A 15,845-nucleotide genomic window follows, 5' to 3' on the forward strand; every position below is an offset into this window, starting at 1 on the left:
TGGTCAACAACAGCTTGATTATGAAAGGCTTTGAAACAAATTATTACCACTGGCTATAGATACAAATCATCCTACTTCATTTACTCTTTTAAAACAGCTGTATGGGAAATGTTAAGAGGCGATTTGGAAATAAATGTACTGTAGTTTGCTTTATAGTCCACTGATAATTACATAAGGAAAAATCATTCCTCACATAATTCTGCAAACTAGTCAGTTACTACAAGGTACAACATTATAAGCTGAGGTTCTTGAAGCTATAGAACTGGATGGTACAGTACACTTTTCATTAACATAGAATGGATCATAACTGATATCACAGATTCCACTGTAAATATAATAATGTAATACCTTAAACCAAACTTTACAGATAGAGGAGGTGTCAAACTAATAGTTGTTATTTACATTGTATTTACAAAATCCATACAATATAAACTAATTCAACACTATAACGTTTTTATGCTTATCTATCAGAATAGTCATCAGTCTATTTTCTGGCAATTTTTCCAGTTGATTCATCAGCTCTTCTGCAAAGAAAATAAAACAAATCATTAGTTAATCACAGAAATGATGGTTCAAGCAAATCATGGATACCAGAATAACAGCAAGAATCTGAACTATTCTGAATGACGTTAATGTATGAGATACTGTAAATATATATATTAATATCATAATACAGACAGACCTTCAACCTCAATTATTCTTCTAGCCTAGAATGCAATAGCTTCTCTGGTAGAATGATGACATTCGCTTATATGAGATCTCTCAAATGGCAGTCTCTTAGAGGATATCAAACATTTTTAGCGCTAGTCTACTTCCAATATTCAGCCCAGAGAAAAACTATGCTCCAAAGTACTTTTTAAAATCTGATACTTCTGTCAAAATACACTAACTGGTATACCATAAATATTGCCATAACATTTGATGGTAGATGATCACATAGTGGTCAAGGTCAATTTTCCTGGTGGAAATCAAAATGCAAGTCATTGTTCAACTGCAGAAGCAAGAAGTTCAGTATCATAAAACCGTTGTACCAATTTATATGGTATAAAAGTTAGTGAATTAGATTTCAAGACTCCAAAAGCTTAAAATCTCTTAGTACATTGTGTATACTACTCTCCATGTAAACAAATACACTGAGGGAACAACCTTACTCTTTCTTCCCTACAAAATACTGAAGGTAGTGATTTATAGTTATTTTCCAACTGTTGGGTTCAATTCACTGTCGCTAACCATAGAGTTCAGAGACCCTACTTGCCAATATCGAGAAATTCATGTAAATGATTTTTGAGTAACAGAGGAATAAATATATGTGAAGAATAGGACAAATGACCAGGAAATTTAAGTTACTTAGAGATATTGAAAATTCGAGAATGAAGGTTCGAGATATCGAGGTTCTACTGTATTTGCTTGTGTGTTAATCTATTTTCTTTTTCTCAAGTTATATAGTCAATATGGATCAATATGAGCATGATTACTTGTAAAGTAATAGCATATTTCAAGAACGGAGCTGAATTATTTATACCTGGTAAACACTGGAAGAATACAGTTAGAGTAATGTGTATAACAAAATAAAGGCAGTTATTTATTTTGTTTTTTTCCTCTTACAGCTTGATAAAAGACTTAATTATTGAACATCTTTATTTATCTCTTACTCGACATCGTGCTATGGTTACTATTCATCTTGCATGTTGGCACTATGTACTGTAGTCATATTTTTTCATGACTTGTGAGATTATACATACTGCCACTGCCATGTGGTAAAATCACTCCTGTTATGTTTGTAAGTTTAAGTAAAGCATATTTTCCTTTTATGCACAATTGTAAATCTATTTGGATAATATCAGATAAGTAGAATTTTGGCATGTGCATTTAATAACATACTTAGCATGAAATGATGAATGCAGCATTTTATTAATATGGTCTTATTTCGTACAATTCTTATGTATAGAATTCAATTAGGATGTCTAAGAGGCAAGAACTCCTCCGAAAAAAAAAAAGCAAAGTTACCTCCTATACAGAAATGAGTTTGGAAAGGTATCACAAATTGCTACGAGGTACTGAAAGGGAAGACAACAATATGGAACTTATAATAAGAGTTGCAACACATTAATGGGGCTAAGGGTTTATTTTAATCTTGTTTCTATGACAGGTCTCTGACATAATGAGAATCAGTTGAAAAGGAAGGATATTTTGTTACTAGCATGCGCCTGCGACTTTGCCCGCGCTTATTAATTCAACAGTTAGATGTTTCTAAACTATTTATTTAAAAGCAAATTAAAACATATTTATTAACTCACATCGTTTTGACTGCATGAAATACATTCTTTTATTTTTATTATATTGTTGCTTTCAATGCTGAAGTAACCGGGTTGATGGATGGTACAAATAATATTAAAACAATGTAAAAGACCAGGTTATATAATACAAAATATATTGTTTTCTTATAGAGCTTCGGGATAAACTATATTAATGTCCTTCCATTTGGAAGTAAGATGTATAATGTATTGTGTTTGCCTTTCGAACTCTTGAACAATCCACGTACAGTTGACAATGACAAAAGCACCATTTTCGAAGATGGAGTCCTACAACTTTAAGCGATTGCCCTTGTGCCTTGTTGATGCATATAGCGAAACTCAAACAAACGGGGCAACTGCAGTCATCTAAATTGAATCGATATATCCAAAGGAATTATGTGAATCCGGGGAATTAATATTAATTCGCTCACGGCATGTCCAGTCATGAGAGTGGCTTCAATAATATTCGGCAAAAGTTTCTGGACTGGGAGTCGTGTTCCGTTGCAGAAGGAAACAGGATTCATATCCCTGAGAAGGAGAGTCGGTGATACATTCATCCGCTCCAAGATGTTCGAGGGTACTCGAGGTGACTCCAAGTTTTTCAAAAGCTCTGTTGTGTAGTTGACAGCATCATCTGTATTACATATTGTGTCAATAGACTTGTAAATTTGTAGAACCCCAGGTAATTCTTGTAGAAGTTGTTTGTTGATGACGTTGAAAGCTTCACTTCTTCGAGCAAGGAATTGCTCTTTGACACAGCAATGTGTAATTGGTGAAATGCTGTGGCGATGAATGTTAAAAATTTCAGATCTGTGCATGTTTATTATTATCTATCTTGGGTACTGTATGTTTCCTCTAAATGAAATAATAAAATGTAAGACTGAGTGAGTTGAAAATATGGTTCACGTTTTATTGCTGGTATAACAAAATCCTTGTGTAGCCTAAAATCTTAAGTAAATGAGGTGAATATCGGGTAAATATGAAATAAGTAACTAAATACATAATTAAAATGATTAACCCATTAACGCCGTGCGTATCCATATGATCACGGCCTGCATTCCTTCATTTAGATTGCTCTCAGTGCTTTGTATAGCACTGGAATTGATTGCTGACTGTGTAGATCAATTCAAGAAGCATGTGGCAACTGTGTGCGAGCATATTGTAACGTGATACATATCTACTCATTGTTTCGGCGTACTTTAGTTTTGTGTCATTGTCACAGCAGCTGAATCATGATGGGGCGCTTCAAGTAAGTTTGATATTTCACATATGTTTATGTTTAGATTACACAACTCATATGCTTAACAAGTTTGGGAGTGATCTATGTTCACATTATGATGCAGTTAATTTACACTTAACAGTAAATATTACTCCCGTAGGCACTTAAAACATTGCGTGATCGTATGATCACGCTAGGCGCTTGTGTTAGCTGTTCACCCTGTGCGGGTATTTGATGGTGGACGTTATGCTACCTATTACTATTACTGTTATACATCAATTTTCATTGAACAACTTTATTCAATTTACGGTCATTTATTCTACATTTAAATAAATTGCGACTTGTTAACATATATGCAGCTACAAAACCTTGTTTCCCTTTTTACAGGGACATTACGCTCCAAGAAGTATTAGATATTCTTGAATCGGACGAACCAATTGGAGAGGTTAACAGCATTTTTATTGAACCTCCGGAAGCTAATATTCACTCCGATGAAGATTCAGGAGATGAAGATGTCGGTGGTTTGGTTGATAACCTCACAGGTCGCCAGCTTTCAACTAAGGCAGAAATTGTACTCGCTGGCAACGATCGTATAGGAGGCGCAGACGATGATCCCGTTTCAGCAGGAAGAGATAGGATGGACCAGAATGTGTCGTACTACAGAGTAGGCATACGTGGAAAGAAATGGTGGTGGTCGCTATTCACATGGCTCCTGGACGTATCCATTCACAATATTCATGGTTACTGCTAAGGAGGTCTGGATGTGATTTGTCACATCTAGAATTTCGTCGCCACATCGTGCAAACATATCTACATAAGTTCAAAATAACGCCAGTAGAAAGAGGGCGCCCTATCACATCGAGATACAGTATCCAGCAGAGTAGTGTCACTGACGATGTATGACTTGACGGGATTGGGCACCTCGTAGCGCCCTGCAATCGACGACGCTGTGCTGGAAAGGAATGCTCCAGTAATGTTCGCACCGAGTGCACAAAATGTAATGTTGGACTCTGTGTTCCATGCTTTGTCCTATTTCATACAGTGTGAAACATACAGTTCTTATATTTGTTCCTATTCGGTAATTTCTGTGAATTAGATAACTTGAATGTAATATATTACGAATATCTTGAGATTTTTATTGCTTTATTTATGTATGTACATATTGTAATTAATGTATATTCTTCGTAAATTATCATCTTTAGTTTATTTTAGTGTATTTTGTTCATAATTTATCAATATCAATACATAAAATCTATAAATACCAAAGAAATGCTATACAGAATGAAATGCTAACACATCTGCCTAGCGTGATCATATGAACACGCCACCTAACGATGAAACCGTGAAAAGTATGAGCTTAATATTTTGTAGTTATGTTATACTATGGACATGAAGTGCTTTAGACGAATTTCAAAGAAAACGGACGAAAAAAATAATTTTGGCGTTAAAGGGTTAAAAGTAATATAATTAATGAAAGCAGGTCTCTACCTGCATAAAAATTCATCTGAAAATGTGCCTATGTCAAAATTTCAGATGTTCGAGGGGACTCCAGGTGACTCCAAAGTTGTTCAAAATCTCTGTCGTGTAGTTGACAGCCTCATCTGTATGTCATGTCGTGTCGATAGATAATGACAATCTTACAGCCACTTTCTTACTCTGTCTAGATATTATGGATATATTCCACAACTAAAACCACCTGACTGAAGGCTATAAACAATTTAGATCTGTACAAGACATTTTTCTGACAGTTGTGTGGTGTGTTTCTGAAATGAAAATACTTGTGTGCAGCCATGACTTCTACGTAATATGAAACTCACTGGAGTGTTGTAAAGTGTTGAAGGCTAAACACTAAAGGTTATAAACGTCATGGTTCTGATCCGTATTGAATTGTAAGTATAATATAATTATTAAATTAATGTAGTAAGTGTCCTCCTTTCAGTACTATAATATGTAATATTCTAAATTACATTAATTAATTATGGACTAGTTTCGGCCGGGGCTGGCCATCTTCAGCCTTAATGTAAAACATCTAATAACTAAACAAATGTACATGCACACAATTGACATAAAACAAATGAAACAAATATATACAAATTGACATTAAAAAATTGGGATGAAATTATTATTAAATTTGAAAATAAACTAGGTTCTAACTTCTTGAGTATGCTCATCATTGAGAATATTTCAAGTGTTAATTTATATACACACAACATCTAATCATTAATAATTCAATAGTAAATGGGAACTGGTAAAAGTTGATCCCGTAGTTCATCACCAAATCTATGTGAGTGGTGTTTGTCATATGCAAGCCATTGGACACCGCTGTAAATAACCATTAGCTGACGGAGAACTGTTAGATGTTGTTTCATCATCAATCAACAATAACAGGCAAATCATTTGATAAACCCACACCTGATTGTAGTTAGTCAATAAGGACCAACACAGGTTGTAAAAATGGTCAAAGTAATAAAGTCACCCCTTTAGTCGCCTCTTTTGATGAACAGAATATACTTCCCCACCCACATGTGTATGTATGTTGTGAAGATGAGAATAATGTACCATTCACGCAGATCATCTGGAAAAAGAAGAGAAAAGGTGAAATGTGGTTCTGATTTATTCAGCATATGGCTTTTATATTTCTTTCTCTTTTTTATGCCGGAATGCCTGGACACATGTTTTGTTTTTGTTTTTTTATTTTTTTTTACAATTTGTTTTACGTGGCAACGACAGAGATAGGTCTATAATTCATCATCAATCAACAACATACGCCTTCTTTGATTTTTGCATCTGATAATGAGGGAAATTTAGTGGATAAATATTGGAAGCATAGGCTACTTTTATCTAATGCCTTGATATACTGTTTCATCAATCCTAATTTGATGTGCAAGGATGGAATTAGAATTTTTTCACGGTCAATAAGACTTACAGTATATTCAAGACATTTTTGGATCCTGGTTGTAGTTGTTTCCTTTCTGGCCAATTCACTGTATCCCAATGTTTATCCCATGCCCTGCTATCCCATTCGCATAGGAAAAAGGGAAATTTTGTATAGCCTTTTTGTTGTCCCAGCAACAATCCAATGATCTTCAAATCACCGGAAATTTGCCACCGATGCTTGTGGTATTTAATTTTTTCAAGCACCAACTTTAAGGTCTCGTTTGTTTCAGACATTTTTGTGGAGTGTGCAAGTAGTACGGATGCCAGAACATTTGCATTATGTAGCAAAACAGCCTTTAAACTTCTTTTGGAAGAGTCAATAAAAACACGCCAGTTACTAGGATCATACTCTTTCTCTCACAATTGACGTAGAAGATTTGAAACATTTGTACAAAATACAAGTTAATCTTCGTGAGTATAATACTTTCAGACTGTTATCTTTGCAAGGAAACTGCTTTATCAGTCCATCATAAACATTGCATAAGGGCTAGGGCTTTTAACACGTCTGTTTATTCAAGTGGTCTAAGATGAAAGACAAACGCTCAACTGTCTTATCTTCAATCCTACATACCTCGTGGTCTATTGCGTATCTGGGGGAGTTTGTTATGAATTTACCAGGAAACCCCCAAATACAAAATGAAAATTTAGACAGCAATAAACCTATAATAAAATGCAAACAACAACAACAAATCAAATCACATAATTGTATTCTAAAAAACAGTTGCGCAAGAACATCTCTCAACATTACATCTTACGAATTCATGCAGATACTAAAACACTGAATTGCATCAAAACTAGACGTGATAGGAAAAAATTTAGCATCATTTTCGGAATCAGAACAGCGATTTCCATAAGAATTACATATTTTCTATTTTACCGCAAAATCATGTTGTCTAGTGTTATTAATGATTAGATGTTCTGTGTATATAAATTAACACTTGAAATATTCTCAATGATGAGCATACTCAAGAAGTTAGAACCTAGTTTATTTTCAAATTTAATCATAATTTCATCCCTATTTTTTAATGTCAATTTGTATATATTTGTTTTATTTGTTTTATGTCAATTGTGTGCATGTACATTTGTTTAGTTATTAGATGTTTTACATTAAGGCTGAAGATGGCCAGCGCCAGCCGAAACTAGTCCCTAATTAATTAATGTAATTTCGAATATTACATATTATAGTATTGAAAGGTGGACCATTACTACATTAATTTAATACAGTAATTATATTTTACTAAACACTAAAGGATTGTCAACGAATGGACTGCAGGCCTCTGAAATGGGGATGTAATGCAGAATGTTGAAGATCTCATGGGTAGACAGAGTCACCAATGAAGAGGTGCTCCGTCGCACCAGGAATTCATGCAAAGTCTTAACCCTCGTAAAATGCAAAAAATCAGCTCAGGCTGTGATTTATACAGCCTGACACAACTGATATCTGGACACAGTCGAAGATTATCCTGAGCGTGCAATCTCTGACAGTGGTTCAACAATTACGATGCAGCAATCCTGATACACACAGCACAAATTAGAAACAATAATTGCTCCATAATAATCATCAACCTGAGAGAACAACACAAGAAGAAGAAGAAGAAGAAGAAGAAGAAGAAGAATTCACAGCAACGTTTAAAAAATTACCCTTAAGGACACACTCCTTAACCCTCTAGTGCCCAGGATAGGAAAACAATTATCTCCATTCAGAATGATATTTGTATGATTGTCCTATAAATATTCTACACATAATTGAAAACTTAATGGTATGTATTATTACTGATCTGTCACAGTGGGCATTAGCAGCAGAGATGTTTCATAGCGACAGGAAAATACTAAATTCCCAGTATTACACATATATCTATATAGCATTGGTATTGTCAAACATATTTCAGCAAGTGAACACTTGACTTATAATATCATCATCATCATCATCATCATCATCATCATTTTTCAATTCTAGTTTCCCCGAGTGTGATGTACAAGCACTTGCATCTCCTCCTATCTTTATCCATCTACTGTACCAGAGTATCTTCCAATCTGAGGCCTCTCTCTTTCACATCTAATGCTTTTGTCTCTATCCAGCATTTCCTTGACCCTTGGATAATAAGGTCAAAGTATTTTCTGGCAGATCTTTTGCTATTCATTCTCATGATGTACCCTTGCCACTGAAGTCTAAGCTTTATTTATCACACAGGTAATAAGGACCTCAGTACCAGCTACCTTCCTATTAACTTCATTCCTCATTTTGTACTTCTGACTAGTCTGATTCATAGTTCTAATGAATCTCATTTCTCTTTATAATTGTAACACCTTGTAATTACAGTGACTCTTAAGTTACAAAATGAGTTTCCAAACTTTCTCAATGTCACAAAAGTGATGATTAATTATCAGCATACCTCTGGGCAAATACTATATGTAGTAATGAAAGAAGAAACTGATGGTATGGAGCAAGACCAAACTGATAACCTACCACAAGATAAAAACAATGAAACAGGAAACATAACCGACATGATTCTTTTTCCTTCTTCTTCTTCTCCTTATGATGCTGTCTCCCTCAAAAGGTTGACGATCTAATTGATTATGATTACACGCGAAACGGCAGCACAGAAGATTTCTATCAACGTATGTCCATACCACTGCCGCAAGTCTTTCAGCCAGGAATTTCTCCATCTTCCCACAGATCTTTTCCCATCAATCTTCCCTTGAATGATCAGTCGGAGAAGTTCATATCGTTCACCTCTTGTGATGTGCCCGAGGTAGCTGAGCTTACACTCCTTGATGATTATGAGAAGCTCTTTCTTCTTGTTCAAGATGTTGAGGACTTCTTCATTTGTCTTCTTTTCTACCCAAGATATTTGGAGTATTCTTCTGTATAAGTACATTTCAAAAGATTCAATCCGCTTCTCCAATAAAGGGCTGAGCGTCCACCCTTCGAAACCTTACAGAAGGAAAGGAAAGACATAAAAACGTAGCATTCGAACTCTGAGCTGGAGGTTGAGTTCTCGGCTGGTGAATAAGGTCCTCATGGTATTGAACATATTTTTTGCTTGTCCAATCCTGGATAAGATTTCACATTTTGAATCACAATGCTGGTTCTCCAACAGAATACTCACCTGTATTTCCTTGAGTACACTGTACAGCAAGAGCAACTTCAATGGCCTGAGCAAGTCTGTCCAGGGACAACTGAACTTCATCAGAACTGCCACTGCCTTTACACATTCGCGCCACTACTTTGACAAGTGTAGTGAAGTGCTGAGTTGCTATAACATTCTCTCTGAGAGCTGGCACCCGTATAGTGGAGCATTCCAATAGGCTTTCAAGTAATCCTAAATGTAAACGAGAATATAGTTGTGGATCAGGTCGACGACCATTCTGCAGTGGTGCCAGAATGCACCACCTGAAACACAAAAAATTATAAGACTTACTTTAGAACAAGAAGCAAATGAGAAATAAGAGCACCATTTATATGCAAAAATAAAGTAAATTTAACAATAACATTACAGAGAAAAAAATCAACATTTTTTTTTACAATAACAGGTAAATCATTTGATAAACCCACACCTGATTGTAGTTAGTCAATATGGACCAACACAGGTTGTAAAAATGGTCAAAGTAATAAAGTCACCCTTTAGTCGCCTCTTATGATGAACAGAATATACTCCCCCACCCACATGTGTATGTATGTATGTATGTATGTTGTGAAGATGAGAATAATGTACCATTCACGCAGATCATCTGGAAAAAGAAAAGAAAAAAGTAAAATGTGGTTCTGATTTATTCAGCATATGGCTTTTATATTTCTTTCTCTTTTTTATGCCGGAATGCCCGGGTACATGTTGGGGTTTTTTTTTTTTTTACGTGGCAACAACAGAGATAGGTCTTAATGGTGATGACGGGATAGGAAAGGGCTAGGAGTGGAAAGGAAGCAGCCGTGGCCTTTATTAAGGTACAGCTCCAGCATTTGCTTGGTGTGAAAATGGCAAACTACAGAAAACCATCTTCAGAAGGCCGAGAATGAGGTTCAAACTGCATGGGCAATTCACCTGGTGGGTACATGTTCAGCCTGCCTGGTGCAGGTCTTTCTATTTGACACCCATGGGCAACCTGGGCATCTGGGTGTAAGATGATGATAAGGTGTGGGGGACTTGATGTCAGCATAGAGCCTACTCCTGTCGAATAACATCAAGGTCTGCTCAAGGCTTAAAGCTCACTCGACAGACGAATCACCATCAATAATGCCATATGCGATAACTCAATACGGAGACTGCAGAGAGGTTTGGAATTGAATCCAGGCCTTTGACACACAATCTTTGATCTCTCCTATCCTGCCAGCCAACATTCTGATGGTGAAAATTTTCCCCACCAATGGGATTTGAACTAGTTAACCATGGTATTAGACCATACAGACTTCATGCCGTAATAATCATAATAACGCTCTTTAGTCTATTTGTTAGTTATTCAGCATTCAAAATATGAATCTTCGTCCAAGTGACCCAAATTAGTTTTAAAACAATGATGGGGGCAGAATCATTACTGTATTTCCACACAAATGAAGACAAGGACAAAAGCTAACATTAACAAATTGCAAATTATACCATTCCAACTTCTATATTTTCAGAAATATAATAATTCGTCATTGATTAATAAATAAACAAACTCCAACAAAGACAGCTGCATATATTTTAACGTTAGTCAACACTGGAAGTGTTACCACTGAGAAGTTTTCATCTATCATCTGACAGCAAAGTTAACCCTAGGCTTATTAAAATCCATTTCACTGCAATAGCTAAAACATCTACACCTCTATGACTCATTTAGTGTTTTTCTTTACAAAACTCAACAGTTTCACAAAACCTGGTTGATGCAGGCAAAGCTGCAGGAATAAGCTAGTTCTTTATGATGATATAACTGGAAAAAATCACTCCAGGTAACTGTAATTGTATGCGCAATCAACAATGGTAAATACACTCATGTCCTCATAATTCTTGAGGTGTTGCAGCACTTTTCAGGCACATTCCCTCTGAAGGGGAGCTGAATGTACCTTTTTTAACTACATACCAGCCCTCCTGCCAATCTCAAATTTTCTGACAGTACCAGGAATCGAACCCACGTCTCCAACGACAACAGGTAATAACATTAATGTTGCACTAAGGAGGTGGACATCAACAATGGTGATGTTCATTAAAAGATTGTCCGCAACACAAATAGGAACAAAATACAAATGAACTTACAGGTCTAAAATGTAAAAAAGAAAACAGTGACATAGTTTTATACACCCAACATTTTTAACCTTAGTGACTAGAGAACCAGTAAATGTCACTCCCAAGCTATTTAGAAGCTGTTCTCTTCCTACTGATACAATGATAAAACAATGACCTGATGTGTTGTTTCTCGACAGCCACAATTAAATTACTGTTCCTTTGTAGACTCAGTTGTATATAGATCTTTGTGTGGGACGGCTCTTATTCCAGAGTTTGTGTAATTTCAGTAGGACTTAACTCTATTGGCTTTACATCCCACTAACTACTTTTACGGTTTTTGGAGACGCTGAGGTGCCAGAATTTAGTCCCGCAGGAGATCTTTCACATGCCAGAAAATCTACCGACACGAAGCTGATGTATTGGAGCACCTTCAAATACTACTGGACTGAGCCAGGATCGAACCTGCCAAGTTGGGGACAAAAGGCCAGCGCCTCAACCGTCTGAGCCACTAAGCCCGGCCACGTAACTTTTAAAACTATTTTCTTCAGTTTTGCAACATGGCTGCAAGAAGTTATCATACATAGGGCACTACGGAAGTTTTGCAATACGCAAAAACAGTTGGCTGGACACCCATGTTATGGTGAGGGATGAAAAGAGGGGTGAAAACCGGTCTAGAAGACAGTAAGACGCGACCTTCACACCAGTTGTTACCAAGCAGTGGGAATGAAAGCAAGTTAAGATGTCAGTCTGTTAACTGTTGACCAGTGCCTGGAGGAAATGACTCCTGTGCTGGGGAAAGACTGTCCACATCAGACAACAATTTTCTGCTGGTACAAAAAGTTCCCGAGGGAAAATTTTGGGGTTGAAGACGATCCTCATTCTGGGCAACCGTCTGAATCAGTGACCGAGGAAAACACAGAAGCTGTGAGAAAAATGCTGCAGCAAGAGAGGCTGTTGACATATTGGCAGGTAGAAGAGACCCTCCACATCCCTGCACCAGCTATTCATTCAATTCTACATGACCATCTCCATGTTAGAAAGGTTTGTTCCCTTTGGATAAACCATTCACTTTCAGATGAACAAAGAGCACATTGAGTGAAATGGTGCCAAAAAATGCTAAAACAGTTTGAAAATGGGACTTCCTGTAATGTCAATAGCATTGTTACAGGTGATGAAACTTTTCTTTATTATTACCATGTCCCTACAAAATCCCAGAAGAAGGTGTGGCTGTTTGAAAATGAGGGTGCTCCTGTGACTGTGCGGAAGTCAAAGTCAGTGAAGAAAAGGATGATTGCAGTATTCTTCACTAAACGGGGCATCCTGACTTGGGTTATGCTAGAAACACAAAGGACAGTTACTGCAAAGTGGTACAGTGAGACTTGTCTACCTCAGGTCATCCAGACTCTCAAGCAGCTCCGTCCAAGGTCACGGCTCAACACTTGGATCTTGCATCACGACAATGCTCCAGCACATCATGCTAATGTAACAATGGATTTTCTTGCCAGGTCAGGGTTTACTGTGCTTGATCATCCTCCATAAAGTCCTGATCCTGCCCCACGTGACTCTGCACTCTTCCCAGAAGTGAAGATGAGGCTGAAAGGGCAGCGTTTTGCATCTGACGAGGAGCTTCTGGCAGCATGGGATCAAGAGTGTGAAAATGTAACCGAAGAAAAGTGGCAGAGTTGGTTCAGTGACTGGTTTCAACGTATGGAGAAGTGTATTGAGTGTGGTGGAAATTATTTTGAAAAAGCGTTCACTCACATTGCAAAACTTTCCTAGTGCCCTTTGTAATTCACCCAATAACTTCTGTTACATTTGTGGAAATTTTGTTATAATGAAATAATAAGGAAACATTACTGACTGTGTGAAGAACGTGTACTATACTTACTTTGGGATGAAACTTGGTGATCAAGACAAGCTGACAGTGGTTAAGGGTAGGAAGAGAAATTTCAGTTTCGGGAAATCAATGTTATTGATGAAACTCAAATCTTACAGTACCAAGTGTTATATCCGTTCATATAATATGAAGGATATAATCTAAAAATAAGAAAGTAATTTTACATCCCAATGTCCTGTCAGCATTATGCCCTGTACCTTGTGAATTACGACCTACGTGCATCAGGTGTGCCTTAGAGGATAAGGTTACTAACATCTGCCAAGCAAAGATGACAATGATCCTAAAAGCTTCCAATCTATTTTGCTTCTATACCACCTTTATAAACTATTGGAGATACTTATCCTGAATCCACTAATGCATAGGTTAAAAATACTTCTCTTTCTGCAATAGACTGGAGTCAGGTCAGAGAAAAGCTACACATTGCAAGTGTTGAAACTGATGCAACACATCAAAGATATGCTACAATGCCATTAATAACCAAACATTCCCCAAAAGCAAAGAAGACTGCTCAAGTTCACTTTGTTATTGATATACTCCGTTGCAGGCCTTTGCTGGCAAGATGTAGTGTTTACAGTGCACTATGTCTTCTGGTATGGGCTAGAATAAAACTGTTACTTTCATTGACCTGTCTCAGTCTTATACTTGGATTTGACAATATGAAAGTGGCTGAGGTATGAGTGACGCTAGTAATGCCATTCCTTATGCAGCCAGTCCCTGCTATAAATGGTGTGAAAATGTTGCTCATAGGGTTGGTTGGTGCATGCATACCAGTGGGCTTGGCAGACTGATGTGCAATAGCAACTTCTGGCCCAGTGAGGAAAGCAACAGGGAAACTACCTCACTCCTCATTCCCTAGTACGCCTCTTCAGTGACACCTAGGCCATCTATGGCAGCTAATGGTGAACCTGTTGAGGGTCCAACCAGCCTTCAGGCTGAATACCCAACATACATACATACTCCGTTGATGATGTTCTGGTTGTGGAGCTGTTGCAAGTCCTCCAGGGTTAGCAGAATACAGTTGCACTTTCTTGTTGGCAGCTACTTGTGTTTCAACATCAGTGGAGCTGTAAAGCTGTTGATGTCACCTCATCTGCTGGACCCAGCCGTTCTTAGGCTTTCCTCTTATTCCTACCCTTAGTAACTGAAGGTTAAGGCCTTTTCTGCCTACATAGTTTTCATCATGTTTATTCACCTGAACCATGTCACCTACTTGAACTGAACCTTCACCACAACTGACTTTGCAGAACACTGGCAAATTCTGATTGTGTTTCAGCCAGCCTGCACCAATCCTGTGATTTACATCCTCATCACATACACCTAGTTTTTCTACCATGGAGCCATTATGGAAGTGGTTGGGAGTCAGGCAAAATATCTGGCAATGAAGCCACAGGTAAGTGCAGTGAAGACATTCAGTCTTTGAGCAGCTCACTTTCAGTCCATTATCTTCTAGCACTTTTTGCTAATTTTCAAATACCTCCCGAAGCAACACCACATTGTCGCTGATCAATGCCACCTCAGCAACAAGTAATGTCTCAAGAAGTGCATCTATCATTTCTGATGTCAGGAAATTCATGACAATGATAAAAAGAAGTGAGCTGAGAACACTGCCCTGATGTACACAAGCTTTAACTGGAAAAGGTTTTCATATACATGCACTGTACTGCATCCTTGTACATATCCTGGATCACTTTCACATAAGATTCTGGAATATCATGACCTCGTAATGCTGCCTAAATCAGATCTCTCGGTACGCTTTGAATGCCTTCTGAAGATCAATTAAACCTATGTGCAGGTCTTTATGGCATCTCTATGTTTTTCCATCAGAATCCTCATGATCTGAATTGCATCTACAGTGGACTTCCCTATACAAATCCACACTGGGTAGCTTGTACCTTTGTCTGAACAAACTTTCTCACACAATTTGTGATCACTCATTCCCAAGTATTTGCGAGTATGTCACACTTTGCCATTTACAGGCAACGCAAACCTATGGTGTTCATCACATAAGGGTTCTAACCACAGGGACTCGTACTATCCCATGGTGTTCCTCATATCATAGGCAAGCCAGAACCATGGGTTCCCTCATCCCATGGTGTCGCTCATAGAGTGCTACTAATCACAGGTGCTGTAAAAGCCGTCGTGCTCTCATTTGCTACTAATCACAAACCTAGTTGATACCCAACATAGTGGTACTACACGCAAGTAAAAGCGACCCCTGGTGTTCCCCACATGGTGGTACTAATCAGAAGTAGTTTCATAGTTCTAATTTGATCATCCCTTGGTCGCCCCTTACGACAAGC

At 37.5% G+C, this 15,845-nt stretch overlaps 1 protein-coding gene across 2 annotated transcripts in view; it reads right to left on the reverse strand.

Moving 5' to 3' along the window:
* Positions 1–368: 368 nt before the first annotated feature.
* The window catches only part of LOC136857128 (integrator complex subunit 15), a 123,480-nt gene continuing 108,003 nt past the window's right edge, over positions 369–15,845 (reverse strand). For both annotated transcript variants that reach the window (XM_067135537.2, XM_067135538.2), the window contains exons 6-7: positions 9,561–9,844; positions 369–524 (exon numbers count right to left, since the gene is read on the reverse strand). In XM_067135537.2, coding sequence (XP_066991638.1) covers positions 433–524; positions 9,561–9,844 — 376 coding nt within the window. In that variant the 3' untranslated portion in view covers positions 369–432. The remainder of the gene's footprint in view (positions 525–9,560; positions 9,845–15,845) is intronic.

The sequence above is a fragment of the Anabrus simplex genome, chromosome 1 (assembly GCF_040414725.1).
Source record: "Anabrus simplex isolate iqAnaSimp1 chromosome 1, ASM4041472v1, whole genome shotgun sequence".
NCBI classification, from domain to species: domain Eukaryota; kingdom Metazoa; phylum Arthropoda; class Insecta; order Orthoptera; family Tettigoniidae; genus Anabrus; species Anabrus simplex.